We start from the raw sequence: 16,266 nt of genomic DNA on the forward strand, positions 1-16,266 counted from the left end.
TAAGAAAGAAACGCCGTGTGGATCAGAGCGGTGATCCATCCAGCCAGGGCTCCATTCACGGGATGGCAAACCAGCTGTCCTCAAGCAGCTCGCTTCACCTGGTTGAGCTCCTCGACAACTGGTGTGCCCAGGCACGCTGCCTCTGGTGGGGGCAGTAGCAGGACCCAGCGTGGCTAGTAGCCACTGGCAGGGACCTTCTCCATGCATCGGAAAGCCCTGCAAGTGAACGCCATAGCTCAGCCATGTGTTGTGTCGCAGTGCTTCCTTTCTCTGTCCTGGCTCTCCTACCAGGCAGCTGCATGGGATGGCCCCTCTGAGTTCTAGTGCCATAATACAGGGGAAGAGTCTTTCTTCGCACCATGCACAATGTCACGTGCCTCTGTCATGACTTCCCGCACTTGGGTTTTTCTAAGCTAAGCAATCCCCACGGTGGAAAAACCATTCTTCATAGGGCGGTTGCTCTAACCTCACCTCTGCTTTGGCCTACAAGATCTCTTGCTGAAATGTATCAGACTAAACAAGGCTGAGTAATAAAGATGTGTCACTGGAAGGCAGGGAGGAAAATACCTGGGGATGCACCCAGCGTTATTACTTTGGTGTTATTGACTTACGCATTTCTATACCTTTTGATAGCACAATGCTATTAGAACAGTGTGCAGAATATACCAATGCATTGGTTATCAATGCGCTATTTGCTTAGATATTCATTTTTCATCATTAAAAAGTATATATGTAAAATGACTTTTGTGCACCTCATTATTTTTCATATGTATAACTTAATGTCATAATATTTAAAAGATATTTTATTATGTCATTAAGAGAGTTTACATTTTGAACAGAAAGTACTTGGATTGCTAATTTAACTTTTCCTCTGTCCTTCTACCCATCCCTAGTTAAAGTAGTTGCACCACAGTCTTAATTAAAACAGGGTATTTTGTTAACCATTAATGTGGACCACGTTCAGGTAATCATATCTTGGCTTAACTAGCCCAGATATAAATAAGCATGATGCCCCCAATTTGTAAACCAAGGCTTAATATCCTGGCTTGTTCTATACCCATTAGCTATAGTAGGAAACTGAAGACCACCTGACTTTTCGCCAGCTTGTACAAAGGGAGCGTTGGGTTTGTTTATGTCTTGGTCACATAACTTGAGACGGGATTGGCCAGATGTGGCCACGATCTGTTGTGAAAGGCTTCAGAACTGACACTGTTTCTCCCCTCCCCCTTCCCCATTTTAGGAGTTCTGAAGTACCTTAAGGAGACCTTTACTCACACCCCAAGTTATGACATGAGCCCCGCCATGTTGAGTGTGCTGGTCAAGATGATGCTTGCTCAGGCCCGGGAATGTGTCTTTGAGCAAATCTGCCTCCCTGGAATAAGGAATGAATTCTTCACACTGGTAAAGATGGCCCAGGAAGTTGCAAAGGTAGGCGACAACATGAAGGGCTCGTTTATACATGCATGTTCATCGTATGAGGATTGTGGTGTAATGTGTGATGCCTTTTGCATGTGTGAAGAAGGCTTCCAAGAACCCTAGATCAGCCTTCTGTATTTGCTACCGATTGCCATGAGTTGAAAGACAAAACAAAACCACAAAACGTTCGTCTGTAGCTGCAAGCAGGAATGCTTTCTTGGATTTTAGTATATTAGAAACATAAGAGCTTGGCCTCTATCAGCAGTGACAGAGTATACAACTAATCAGGATTGTTTTACTCTGAGTGGCAGGTTTTCCAGGGTCTCAGTCAGAGAATTTGATCATCTGCAAAACTGGAGATGCCAAAATTGAATACGGGATCTTCTGAATGCAAAACATGTTCTTCCACTGAGCTATTGACACTCTCAGACTGGGTTCCTGTTGGTTAACAAATAATCTTTTCACTGTCCAAAGCACTTTTTAAAGAGAACACCCACACACTCGCGCGCGCACACATGAGAGTGAGAGGGAGTTTGCACAATGCCCTTTGAATAAAGGGACACGCGGGAAGGAGTCTCTTTTGGAGTTTGGGTGAAAGGAAGGCACCTCCTCCCAGTCATCTGATGTTTACTCCCTTTATCAGAATTCCAAACAGGCAGTTGGGGATTTCCGTCCATGTCTGCTCTTACTGGCAAAGGAACATGTGAATTGTGCCTAAGAGAAATCAGATTCAATTGCTGAACTACACATAATTCAGTAAATTAATCTTGGCTGGAAAATGACTTCCAGATTATCATTTTGCAGAAGCAGCTGGATCGATCATTCAAAAGACAAGCTTAAAGTTTGTATACAAAACTTAGCTTGCAAATGTTACATTCTCTTTTGTTGGCCCAGTTATTATACATATCACCTAAATCCATATCTCTTCTGAAGCAAAGTTCACATTAACACCACTAATCTGCTAATATTAAGCTTTCCTTTTAAGGTGACTGAAATATTTGCCTGCATGTGGAGCTGTTTCATAGTATATCAGATCAACAACCACAGCACTGAGCTCTCAACATAAAGAAAATCCATATTTGATACCAAGGGTCGGGATCCTACAGAATAGACAGTCGAACAGAGGAATGGCTTCTGGCAGGCAAACAGTGGGAGCCTCTGAGGAATAACCGCAAATTAGGATAACCCACATTTCAGCTACAGTGTCTGGTCCAGCAGCAGCCCACCCTCAAGCCATACTCAACCCCAGCTGTTCCGAGCTTTCCTGAAGCTTGAGGCATTGCTGATGGGACACCCGTGGGAAGGAACCAGAGGTGCTCTTGTGTGTGGAAAATGTGCCGCTTGAGTATCCAATTTCTCCCACTCAACTCCCAATACACTGTTCTGGAGAATCCCCTGAACATTTTAGAAAACACAACAAGACACACAAGAGAAGGAAAAGCAGGGAAGTCCTTTTGCTTGAATCAAACTCTGCCTGAGCTTTTCTGGACCCAAGCCAATGCTGGAATATTGTTTTTCTTTCTTAAAGAAAGTCACTGATGTCAGAATTTCAGTCGTTTAGATTCCAAACTCACATGCCATATGAGAAAACACAATCCTACTTAATTATATATGTATATAAATCCCTTATAATTTATACCCTTTATAGCCTGCAGTCATTTTTGAGGTGCACGCCCCACTGGCTGGCTGATGTTACCCACAAATGACTGTCTGAGCCTTTAATAACAAGACTGTGGCTCATTCCTGGCTCTTGTGCTTGTTTTTAGGTTGGAGAAACATACACGCTTGTTCACACTGCAATGAACCAAACACCAGTCAAGGAGAACATCCCTTACTCCTGGTTGAAACTGGCCCAGATCAAGTCAGACCACTTCAGAGCTTTGGCACATTATTTCGTGGCAACTATGCTGAGTGACCACCAGAGTAAGAATGGCTGTTCGTTTATCTGCCCAGAGCGGTGTCACAGAAACTGGAGTAGCCCCCCACCGTTCCAGCTAGAACTCATGCCACCATCGCCTGCTTATTTTATCTCATTATACTTTTGTTCAAAAACTTGTTCCAAGGAGCACAGGACAGCATATAAAGTTCTTCCTGTGCTTTTGTTCTGCTCAGCGAATCTTTCTTTCTCTGCCATCGCTTTTCCTCTGTCTTGCTGTCTTGCTCGCTTGCCCCTTTCTCTCTCCATCCCTTGTGCAGACACTTTCTCTCGCTTGCTCGGTCTCTGCCACCTCCTTTGCTTTCTCCCCTGCCTTCCCCTTTTCTCTTCCTGTTGTGCTGGTTCCGTCATTCTGGGCCTCTTGGTCTGCCACCTCCTTGCTCTGCCTCTGCCTCTCCACCTGGCGCAGTACCAGAGGAGGAGCTCCCCAGAAGTCTGAGTGCATTGCTTGTAAAGGGAGTTTGGCATGAACCTGCACCCAGCCATGGGGCTGGAGCGTGTCCATCCCAGCCGGGACGTGCTACTCTGCACAGGGAACCAGAGGAGAATAGGTCCTGAGTCCATTCACCTGGGTCCTGATTTAGTTATAGCTGGGTATTTATGTAGGAGTCTGCTCAGGTTTTAAGTGGAAGGCCCTTCTGTTACGTATTCACGTATTATTCCTCCTGCAAAAAGCTCAAGGCACCTTATTTATGTATTTACTTGATTTATATCTCACTTTTTTCTTACAACGGACTCAGAGTGGCTTACATCACTCTCCTCCTGCCTTCGCTCTTATCCCCACAATCACAGCCTTGTGAGGCAGCTTGTGCTGAGAGTCACGCAGTGGGGTCCGCGGCCAGGTAGGGACTAGACCCCAGGTTGCCCGAGCCCCAGTCCCACGCTTTTAATCATTCGCCATGCTGGTTCTCTTACTACACCACTGCACCACCTTGCACGAGCCTCCTCCTGCACGCCATTTTATCCTTACAACAACCCTGTGAGGCAGGCTAGGCTGAGAGTTAGCCTGGATCGCCCACTCTAGCATGCTGCCCATAGTACGTTGTCTTGGTGCTGCCGGCACTGGGAGGTGGCTTGGTGGCAGTCGGAAACAGGGCCTCCTCAGTGGCTGCTTCCAGGCTGTGGAACTGATTGCCTGGGGAGATGCGCTAGCTGGGTGACAGAAGGTGAATCCCAAAACATCTGGAGGGTGCCAGGATTTCAAGTATTACATTACATCAAGAACTGCCAGCCATTTACTTTCGGGGGTAACAATCCACTGCTGCTTACACCACCGACTAATGGGTGGAAACAGTGTGAACCCATTGGTCCAGCTTAAGAGGAATATATTTCTGTATTTTAATACATGCTTTATACAAGTGACTGGGGCAAAGAAGCTCCCCTTTCTTACATCCCATTCACTTCTGTTTCTCCATTTTAGATTGCAAATTCCTTGGGGCAGGAGCTTCTCTCTCCTTTAAAAATGGTAAAGCATCAGATACAGGTGGCACTTAATAGAAAAGGGCGCAGTAAATCCCACTGTGGGGCTAGTTTTCCCTGATGCCTGTTTGTTTCTTATGTAGTGATTAGCCAATGCTTGTGAAACAGGTTTGGGGATGAAAGGGAGTACTTGGCATGTAAGCCCATAAGAAGAGCCACGCGGGATTAGACCAGTGGTCCGTCCGAACCAGCCTTCTGTTTGGTTGCCCAAAGGGTCCCTCAGGCAGAATATTGGCGCCACTGGCTCCTCCTGCATAAGTCCCCCAGCAGCTGCTCTCCATAGGCACCGGATACCAGAAAATGTGGAGCACAGTGGTTCTGGGGAATGTTCAGGCATCACATTTGATGCACCGCAAATGCTCTAAAAAGGGCACTTGAACTACCCAAGAGATGGAGCGACCCACTCAGAGAACTGGTTTTGTGAGAACATGGCTGTTATTTTAGGCCTCACGGGCCTCAAGGTGCCTCATCCAGACCGGAAATGAATCCAAGCACATATTTATCCACTCTTTCCTTTGCTTGTTATTTGTGCCACTCCAGTACGTGAGAATGATGACGAAGACCAGCAGGAAAAGGCCTTCTCTCAGCTGTATGACCACGTGCCGGATGGGATGACGCCCTTGGGCATTTTAAAGGACAATGCTCAGCGCAAACAACTAGGTGAGTAATCTCCCCTTCCTTGGCTCAGTTCAGACACGGGCTTCGCTATCCGCGGTTTAGGATCCAAGCTGGAGAAACTGCACTGCCCCATCTGCTTCCATTGAGAGGCCTTGTCTGCATGGTGCCGCCGGCTGGTGTGGGCAGAGTTACTCCAGTGTCACTCTGTTTTACTGAAAATGCGGAAATAACAGAAAGGAACCGGCAAGGCAGCCCCACTGCTAGCCAATTTTCCTTACTGCTTGTGAGCTGCAAAGTACGTTCTTATCATTTGTGTATATTTATACTCTTCCCTTCAAGGGATATCGTTGCCTGACTTTGGCTTCTTTGTTGAGGGACAATGACCGATGGTATTTTTTATAATATCTGAGTTTTAGATACATAAGTGGAGGCAGGCAGCGCATACCCTCACCTAGCTGCAGATCTCCTGTGCTACATGAGGGCCCCCTAGAGAGATACCTGCAGCTCAGCTCAGCTCCAGCTTTTCAGCAGCAACTCCTCTCCCACTTTCTGCTTCTGCGCCTTGGTGGCCAGATGTCAGGCTTGCAGGATCTACTTTGTTTTTTAACTAGAATACTGAGATCAGCCTACCAAAAGCTGGTGCACAAGACACCCACTTAGGTTTAAAGTATTCTGAGTGCTGAATATGCAGTCCTTCCACACACAAATCCATCCCCAGTTACTTCAAGATTTCTTCATTTCAGAGGTGGGGGAAGGAGTCATTTTCTAGTTATAACAGTTAAACTGGTGGGAGAAGGAAATCCTCGCTGGAAATTTTCTGCAGAGCTTGGTCTATCTTCTGCACACTTTTGCCTTAAATTTCAATTTTTCCCCACGCAGAATCATGCCCCTTCCTTTAGCAAAGGTTGAGGAGATAACTCTTCAAAGTCTCCCATATTCCAATGGCTTCACACCTCAGGCACTGGTTCATCTTGAGGAAATACCTGCCATGCATCCTGTGATGTTAAGGGCACGATCCTAGGCATGTTTAGTTGGAAAAAGAGTCCTGCAACTCCCAGCATTCCCTAGCCAGCCATGTTGACTACAGAATGCTGGGAATTCTTGGATTGTTTTCTGTCTAGCCATTCATAATTTTCTTAACAAAAAGATGTGGTTGTCACAGTGTGGCCACGTGCTTGGATGTACAGGAAGAAACAAAGGTTTTGAAATGTAGAAGTGAAAGGAAAAGAACTGCTTCAGAATTATGCTTGCCTGGATTTATCTGCAGTAGTAGAAAATCCTGATTCAAACTGGTCTGCACTTCAAGGACTGCTCCAGTGAGAGGGGAGAGAGCCATGTTATTTCAGGGCCTTGAGTGCACATGGCATTGCCACCTCTCTCTGTTGCTGAGTTCCACAAACAGGGGACCGTCTTTTCCATAGCTGGTAGTAGTGGACCGGGCTGAACCTGTGGGGCTGAGGCTGCTTTGCTGGATTAATGCCAGGAACCTAGGCTTTTAAAATAGAAGAAACAATCCTCATGAGAGCCACTGTAATGTTTGCATATGGATCCTCATTTTGCACAAAGCCTATTTAGGTTCCTACGAATTGCAGACCATATTAACTTAGGAAAAGCAAACATTTGGCCAAGACTTGTGATGGAACCATGTGTACCTACAGATTGCGGTAACATAAAGGGGCAAAACTCCCTCCAAGATTGCAGTCCTTCCTAGAGACTTCTCTGTGTGTTTCTTCAGGAAAAGCGCATTTGCGGAGAGCCATTATACATCACGAGGAAGCCTTGAGAGTTTGTGGCATGTGCCAAAAGCTCCGGAACATCGAGGTCCTCCAGGAAATTCTGGCAGTCGCTCACAAGCGATCCCTCCTCAAATACTCACAGCAGGAGCAGGAAGATGATTTTTTGAGTTTGGCACAGGCTCCTGATATCAATCGTACGTATGCTTTTCCGACTGGCATGTCTCAGGAATGAATCCCTTCTGCGTGGGACCGAGAGCTTTCTCCGAGTGTATGACTGAGAAGGACTGTGTGCGGCTCTCGCACCTTTTGGCCAAAGCCATCGGGAAGGGTGAAGAGACCTTCCTCTGGCAGCAGCCTTCGGCATGTTTAATTCTCTTTCTCTCTCGTTCCTTCCAAACATTTTCAATTAAATGCTACAACAGTGAATCACATGCATTACCCCTGCAGTATAAAATTCAAAGACTAATCAATAAAGCATATGCATACTCTTAAGGCAGCAAACAGATTAAAATACTAATAGGAAGGGATAATTCTAAATCCTGTCCACATTGTCGTAATTTTGTGAAGCTCAGTTTTAGCAAATGTTGATTCGCTGCTCTTATTTTTAATGTTATGGTAATGATAATGTTTCATGCTGTGTTAGGGCAAATCCTATGCATGTTTAGACAGGAGAAAGTCCTACATCTCAGCATTCCCTCACCAAACTAGGATTGTACCGTTAATCTTGTTTTTAAAACATTTGAAACATTGCTAGATTCTATTTTGGAACGGTACACGTAAGCTTTCTTGCAAGGGCGCATGCTATGTACTCTGAAAGGTGGGTTAAAAACCTATTAAAAATCCAGGAAGCATTACAGAAAACATCTCGCTCGATTTCTTATCCACACACTTTGATAGAGCAGCTGCTATAGATTGTAATTAAAGAATAATAAAATTGTGTGTGTTGTAAGCAAAAGGAGGGTGAAAAGGCACTGTAAATTAAGAGTAGTGATTATGAGATCCTTCCTTACTGTGAGAGCCAGTTGGGTTCTGCAACCAAGGTCTACGTTTTCAGAAAGATTCATATAGGAGGAGACTTCTTTGAGAACAGCCAAAGAGTAGCACACGGCCAATTATCCCAATTGGGATTTGTCTAATTCAGTATTGTTTATCACTGCTGTAGGAAGAAGGATTCCCTTTTGATCAAATTCTCAGCTATTCAGTATATTTACTTACCTCCTGTCATCATGGTGGTGAGGGAGTTCCATTTAAATTTTCTGTCCTGGGCCATGCCTGTCTCTGGCATAAACTCAGCCACTCCCAATAGAGGAGCAGACAGTGGCAAGTTGCGGTCTCCGGAGAACGGTTCCAGCAGTGACCTTCTAGGACTGGGCAGCCATCTTGGCTTCAGGCCAAGGTGCAAGTCAGGGGAACCTCTGGCCAGCCTGGGCAGGGGAGGTTGAGGAGAGCCGGGGTACTCACAACTTGCAGTCTCTTCCTGCTGGGGTGTCTGCCTACTCCTTCCTCCTCCTCCTTCCTTGTGTGGGAACAGGGAGGAAAGGAGGCACAGGCAGGCTCCCTGGTTCAAGCACCCACGAGGATGGGAGGGGGTCTGTCCACAGACACCATCCGGTCTGCCTGGTGAGTTGTGTGGGTTCATCTCTCCCCAGAACCAATATAATTTTCCACCCAGTGCAGTGGCTGCACAGCAGGGCCTGGGCAAGCATCAAACCCCGGCAAGTCGGGCACAATGCTTGGTGAATTTCAGCCAGTCGTGTTTCCTCAGCCTCACAGGGTTGGGGTGAGGATTGGGGTGGGGGTGACCATGACGGTGATGATGATGGGGATGGATGTTGCTCTGAGTTCCTTGGAATAAGTGCAAGCTACAAATGATTCTCGTTTTGTTTTCTAGCTAAGACAGATCACAAAATTGAAACGATCGCTCCGCTGTTCTCCAAGGTGAAAGTCAAAGACTTATTCGAGAGGCTGGTATGTATGGAGTTGTGCTGCCTATTTAATGTCTCCTTGAGTGCTGTCTTGTCATTCTGTTGTTAGTGAGCGTGGATAGTAAGAACAAGCTTGGAAAGTGGCATGCAGTTTCTTATTAAGCAAGGGCTTTTCATTTACATTAGCTAATTCATTTACATTAGCTGCTTGTGACTAACAACTGATAATATTTGCTCAGGCTTCTGGGAAGAACATGCTTTCACATCTATTTCTCTGAACAGGAAATAAATCTTAGAATTGTAGTACAATAGAGTTGGCAGGGGCCAGAGGGCGATCAGGTCTAACCCCCAGCTCCGTGCAGGACTCCCAGGTTAAACCCTCCCTTTCAGGTGGCTCCCAGTTGTATCTTAAATGCCTCTGGTGTGGGAGAGCCCACAGCCTCCCTAGCTCATCGGTTCCGTTGTCATAGCACTGTAACCATCAGGAAGTTCTTACTGTTCAGCTGGAACATGGCTTCCTGTAACTTGAGCCGTTACTCTGTGCCCCGCATGCCGAGCTGATCGAGAAGGGATCCAGTCCTTCCTCTATGAGACAGCCTTTCAAGAGCGTGCAGGGTGCTGCCGTAGGTCCCCTCAGTCTTCTCTTCTCAGGGCTGGACGTGCCCACTTCTTTCCATCTCTCCTCATAATGCTTTGTTTCCTTTTCCCGAGTTTGCACTGTGTGTCGCTTGGGTAGCCCAAGTCCAGATTTCTGCCAGCGCTTCATGTGGACTGTAAGGGATCGAGGCACACTTCTGCAGTCTAACCATATATAGGTCAAAGTGTGCATGCCGGTGTGTGTGGGTGTGCAACCTGCTCCCCGTGAACCACTTGGCAAAGGGCAGTCTTCCCCAGTGGGTGCATCCAGATGTGTTGGACCGCGGCTCCTATCGGTCCCAGCCAGCACAGCACTGCACAGGTACCAGGTTGGGAAGGCTGATTGAGAAGAAGGAAGCAGCAGAAAGTCTCGTGCCGGGGCATCCTCTTCTAAGGTCCACCGCCGAGCTTTTATTCTGCCTGCATCTGAGCCATTGCTGGGAGATCTGCTGCACCCCTCCAGTCTTCATGCTCCTCTCCCTCCTTTTTGGTTTTGTGTGTTCCTCCTCATCCTGCTTGCCTGCCTTGAAATTTTCCCTTTTCGTTGCGCTTACACCTGGGTTAACATGATTAGTTTGACGTCTGCTTCAGACTCTGGCTCCAAGCTACTATTGAAGGTTAATCACGGAGAACATGGAGTGCAGTGCAGATGAGATACTCAGCTTTGTTCCTGCTGAAAAGGGAAGGGCCAGGGAAATGCCGTGCAATCTCATAGTCATTCCCCTCTGTTATAGATAGAGCAGAGACGCTTCTCTTCTGCCGCCCCTCCCCCTTCTGCCGGTGTCCTTCAAAGAAGAATTGTGCTAGGCCACAACCAGTCAGGGTTGAATCTCATGAGCATCCTAGCTGAACAGGTGCTTTCCAGGTGTTTTGGAGTACAGCCTTCAAAATCCCTGACCATTGGTCAGGCTGGCTAGGGGTGATGGGAGCCGAAGTCCAGAACATGCGAAGGGCACCAGGTTACCGAAGGCTGGGGGTTTTCTAAACCTTTCAGCCCAGCTCCAAGGAAAAAAGGAAAAGGATGGACATTTGGATTTACTTGCCCAAACCCTGGAGGAAATGGAACTTTAAATAAATCTTGTGAAGTACGCTAAGGACAGAAGGGAGTTTAGCCTCTGTGCAGTCTTGCATGAGAGGAACATTTTAATGATAAATTATTCCTTTAAAACAATGCAGCCAGATGTACATGTCCAAGGAGAGGTTTTGATGGAGGAAGCAACACAGCAGAAGGCAACAATTGGGAGGGGTTCCAAAGTGAAGGGCTGTGCAGCCCAGCTTGGCACATTTTACCTGATTTTGCAAAATCTGGAGTTTCTGAGCATGAGGAGAGGTGTGAGAGAGAACAGAGTGTGAGAGAGCATCTTTGGACCCTAATCAGGTGTTTTACCAAGAAGATAAACATGGATGGTGAAGTCTCAGATATTTTGAGGAATTTGAAACTAACAAAGGCTGCCTCTTAGTTTTATCCAAATTAGAGGCTGCTCCAATCCCTACTCTACATTTGCATGGTGAAAGAGGTAGCTAGTCCTGACCAGCCTCTTTGTGGAAAAGAGGATAAATGCTTATGTGCGCTTCACTGCGGGGATAAAACATTCCAGACACTGTTGGTGAGCCATGTCGGAATATGGCGGTTATCATGCGTCTCTCAGCCCTGTTTAGAGAACGGAGTATGTTGTGTCTTTGTCAATCTCGAGACGAATGCCACATAAACCATGGGCGGGATATTTCTAGGTACAGTAAAAAGAGACCACAGGAGACCTGTGCATGAAAGACTGTCTGGGATTTGGTTTAAAATGTGCAGCTCATGGAGAGAACAGTTTAATTTCCTGCTCTGTATATCTTAGGGTCCGCTTACAGTGTTTTCAGCAAAACAGCGGTGGACTGCTCCTCGCACGGTGCGTTTCTGCTCTGAACCTGAGGGCCTGGGGTTCACTTTGAAAGGCGGCCCCCCTGTACACATTCACTGTCTCGATCCAATTTCTCCTGCAGCAGTAAGTCAAACTCTGACATAATGGGCTTCCTCTTATTTTGCATGGGACTTACACTGTGACCTCCCAAATTTGCTCAAAGGTTAAAATGTTAATTTCAGTGAAATTTACGGAGTTAAATATTAACAGGTGTAACACAGGACCAGACAGAAAAATGCTTTTGAAATAAACATATAATTAGGGCAATTTCCATTGTTGGTAAATTGGATTTTTGCTCTGCAGTTTTAACTCTTCTCCCTGGATATTATGCAGATATTTAAGCCTGTAACATAGATGGTAAACTATGAACCTGCAAAATACAGTGTAAAAATTCTAGGATTCCTCCTGTTTTGTTTTGTTTTTTGTTTTGTTTTGTTTTGAACTGGTACAACTGAAGAGTCATGCAGCACAAGGGTGTCTTGTTGCTTCTATTTCATAGACAATGGAAGAAAACTGTAGCAAATCTCTCATCAACTGTAAGCTCTGTTTTCAGATAGTTTTCTTAACTGTGGTAGTTTTAATGCTATGCAGGCTTACTCAGAAGGAAGCCGTGCTGTGTTCAGTGTGGCTTCCCCCTGGTTAAGTGTGCATTGGGTTGCAAGGTGAGATACTCATGCTTTCCGTGAGAACCTGCACAAAAGGCCAGGTCTTGACCATCCACACATGGCCTGGCTTTTGAGAAGGCGCCCCCAGAGAATGAGATACAGGAAAACCTTTCCCATCCTGCACAAATATCAGCTGGCAGTAAGGTGAACCCGATGATCTTAAGTTGGCAGGCCTGAAAGAAGGAGACTGCATTGTGGCCATTCAAGGCACTGACTGCAAATGGCTGGGAGCAAGCGAGGTCTTGGAAAAATTCCAGAACTTGAGAGATCAAGAAGCAGAGATCCAGGTTATCAGCTGTCAAGACACCGCAGCTTCCCTGGTAAGTTAAGGAACGGCCATTTCCTTTGGGTCTGAGCTGCATTGTGTTAAAATACTAAATGCTGCAGTGTTTACTTGATATAAAGCACTTCTAGACCAGACAAGCGTTGTTAAGCATTGTGCTTAGTTCAAATTCTTATAAAAGGAACCTTTTTAAAAAGCATTCTTTCTTGCATATGTGTGTACTCACACATAGGAATGCCTCTTGTTTATTATATTTATTTTTTTCTTCTCTTTTTCTCAATCTTATCCTCACAACAACAACCCTGTGAGGTAGACTGAGCTGAAAGTCTGTCACCCAGTTGGCTCCATGGCTGAGCGGGGACTAGAACCCAGAATGCCTCAGCCCAGCACTCTTAACCGCTGCACTGGCTCTTAATGTTGTCCTGCCTTTACACTCCAAAAGGCATGTAAGGCAGTTTACTATAATCTCTTCTAGATGATGCCTACTAGGGATAGGTGAGAAATTGTTTGATCCACATTTCAGTGTGAATGCACCAAATCTGTGCTTATCATGCCTTTTCTGAACTGGAATGCAGTTTGCCACTGAAATCCAACAATTTCCAAAATTCGTAGTGGAGTTTGGATGGGGGAAGCTTACAAAAACGCATACATCTGTAGAAAGTGCATCTTTGTATTCAAAAGGCTTTATTTGATGAAGAAAAAAGATGCATTTGAGATAAGGATTACAAAAATGTGAGCTTTGAAAAGTGAATATTAGCATGCACATGTATATTGACAAAGCGTAATGTGGACATCAACTTCGCTTTGTAAAAATGAGAACTCAAGGAAATTCAGGTTTGACAAATTCCCCATCCCTCGTTATGTTCCATATGCTTATCACTTAAAAGGTGCTTGCATGGCTGTTCCAGAAACCTCCTTCTATCAAGCCACGCAAACAGTGCCTCTTGCCATTTGTCATAACAGTGAATGCCATAATTATGTGCATTCTCCAAGAACAGAAAACAAAGCTGGGAATGAACATTTGGCTATAATGCTGTTTATAGGGGGCCCGTGTACCAGATTTGCACCATAAACTGATATTGGAAGGAACTGGGGGAAGTGTTCCATGCTTTTTTCTCAGTAGGAACTAGATAATGACACAATGCTTAGTATTTTCAGAACTGCTGTTAGTGACTGCTCCAACCGTGTGTTTTGGTGATTTAGCCTTTAACCACAGAGGGTTTTTCAGGAACGTTCAACCCTGGATAAACCCGGTCCTTGACAAAACATGCTTCCTGTTTGAGCCTTCTCGTGCCCTAATGGGCAATTCATGAAGCTCAGTGGTCTAGATTGGTCTGTGTCCAACAGGGACTATAATTAACACAGAAGAATGGCGAAGTCTGTCTCAGAAACTGTTTCACACACTGCGCCCTTTTGTTGTCTTCCAAATTTTGTTGACCCATCATGGATGACTGATTTGTTTATTTATTCTCCTGTCTCCTTCCCTCCCTCCCCCCCACCCCCCAAGCACAACAAAAGTGCAACTTATTCTGTGGGAATGCAGAAAACATACTCTCTGATCTGTTTGGCCATGGAAGAAGAAAAAACAGATAAGGCCAAGAAAGTGACTCCTAAGCTGTCCTTTTTGAGCTGGGGCATGAAGAACAGGCAGAAAGCAGCTAGTACGCTTTGTCTTCCTTCGGCGGTTACTGGGAGCTCCCCAGCAAAGAAGAAACTTGCCTCTCCCTTCACGCTTCTGAATACAGACAGCTCGTTGTACTAGGACTTGAAAAGGAGGCTTCTTTCATCCAGAAATGTTTTCTGAATGAGCGCCATAAACCTGACATGCAACCTCGGTAAACCTGAACTGGCTCCAGATGGAAGTGGCGGTGCCAGCTCAGACTTGACCCACGCTGTGAAATTTTGAAGGAACTTGTACTACACCTGCCAGAGAAACACAACAGTGTCACTTGGGGAAATTTGGGGATCTTGTTTTGTTGCTGAGAAAACAAAATGACCTTGATTGCTACTGGACTCATGTTGAATTTCGGTATGGTGTGGTGGTGTGGGGGGCGGGGGGAACCTTTTGAACAATTACCAGATTTGTAAACTGTAGACAAAGTTGCTTCATAGCATGTAAAATATGTTATAGTACTTCAGGGACTATGAAGAATTTGAAAAAATTAGGACAGCGATCGTTTGCCAAGAAGTCACAGAATTAGGGTTTATTCATTTGTTGCTACATTTGGCATTGGTTACATTGAAGTCTAATCATTTAATAATCTAGTGAGAGTTATAAACTTCATGCTGGGACAGAACCGAATTCAACTTGCCTATTTGCGGGTCTGGACAGTGCAGAGGACTTTACTAAATAGGGTAACTGAATAAAGAAATGTTGCACTAGGGAACACGAGCAAGATAGCTTGGGTGCCATCGTGAAAGCTCCATGGAAGCCATTTCTTGGATGGTTCACATCACAGCATTGCTGTACCACTTAAAAGGTTCTGGGGTGCCAGTTCTGCGGAAAAGAAGTCCAGACTACTGCCAACCAGGGTTGGCAGCAGACAGAGGCAGGGACACCAGCAGGGCCACTGCAGGTGCTTTTCTGGGTGCCCATCTAAAATGTGCTTTAGTCAGCTGCCATTTGCATTTCCCACCATGTCCCAAGACAATGCTTTCTTGGAGGCGTGTGGGCAGCCAACCAGTGATTAGATGCCAACCTGGCATGGAGGCTCACCAGAGGACGCTTCACTGGGATGATCCTCAAATCTGGCACTCGCCTTGGTTACAGTCCTTCCAAAATTATAGGGACATTGCAGAGGGGCCCCTCGCAGAGAAAGCCCTTTCTGGGGTGCGGCCACCGTGCGTGGAGGGCACTGTGGTCCTGTCTCAGCATTCCTTTCTCGCTGCAGTTCAGATGTGTTGGTGGCCTACAACTCTCACAATCCCATAGGAGGAACCCTCTGCTAAGAGAGAGAGAACAGTCCTAACATTTCAAAATCCAGCTTTGGCTTTGAAATAGCTGTTGCAAAGATGGCAACTTGTGGAAATTCAAAAAACAAAAATGCACTGCTGCACTGAAATTCCTGCTGGTAAGGCTAAAAGGAGGGGGTGGAAGTAGAACGGCTGCTGTTAGCCCAGATCAAGTCCTGGCAGCGCCTGCCAAGTTCCCCTTTAAACCATACATATAGTGCAGTTTCAGCTTTGAAGAGACTCCCATCCATTGATCTTTCCGGAAGCAGTGCCAGTTCCAAAGCCTTGTTCCCAAGTGTAACTAGCTACTCTGCCTTAGGAGAAATGTGGGAATTCATTGCTCATTTAGGAACTCACCCAGCTGGTAATGTGATCTCTCCCCAGCCCCATTGTAAGTTTTATTGCTGCTCTTCTTTTTAAAGTTGCGGGTTGCTAACACAGTAGTGTTAGATTGGAATATTGTCTACAGGGTAGATCTTACAATGTTTGATAGTCAAAACATTTTAAGCAGATGAAATCCTAACTCCCATTTGATTTAGTGGGGAGAGAAACTGCAGTCGATTTAGGATGGTCTTTTTGGATAGGAGACTTTGGAAAATATTTCAAGTGGAAAGTTGTAATTTTTTGAAAAGCCTGGAGGATCAACCTTGCATTAACTTGTGTTTTTTAGGCTTTTGTGTTTAAAAATGATAGATGTAAATATATAATTTTTA

General features: G+C 45.6%; 1 protein-coding gene across 1 annotated transcript in view; it reads left to right on the top strand.

The window, feature by feature from the left end:
• RHPN2 (rhophilin Rho GTPase binding protein 2) overlaps positions 1-14,593 on the top strand; it is a 28,483-nt gene extending 13,890 nt beyond the window's left edge. Inside the window, exons 7-14 of the mRNA XM_044428010.1 lie at positions 1,241-1,428; positions 3,183-3,339; positions 5,372-5,491; positions 7,185-7,379; positions 9,077-9,153; positions 11,591-11,737; positions 12,483-12,638; positions 14,109-14,593. Of these exons, the coding sequence (XP_044283945.1) occupies positions 1,241-1,428; positions 3,183-3,339; positions 5,372-5,491; positions 7,185-7,379; positions 9,077-9,153; positions 11,591-11,737; positions 12,483-12,638; positions 14,109-14,363 (1,295 nt within the window). The 3' untranslated portion in view covers positions 14,364-14,593. The remainder of the gene's footprint in view (positions 1-1,240; positions 1,429-3,182; positions 3,340-5,371; positions 5,492-7,184; positions 7,380-9,076; positions 9,154-11,590; positions 11,738-12,482; positions 12,639-14,108) is intronic.
• The last annotated feature ends 1,673 nt before the right edge of the window (positions 14,594-16,266 follow it).

Source organism: Varanus komodoensis, unplaced genomic scaffold, assembly GCF_004798865.1.
Source record: "Varanus komodoensis strain SLA01 unplaced genomic scaffold, ASM479886v1 scaffold19, whole genome shotgun sequence".
Taxonomy (NCBI): domain Eukaryota; kingdom Metazoa; phylum Chordata; class Lepidosauria; order Squamata; family Varanidae; genus Varanus; species Varanus komodoensis.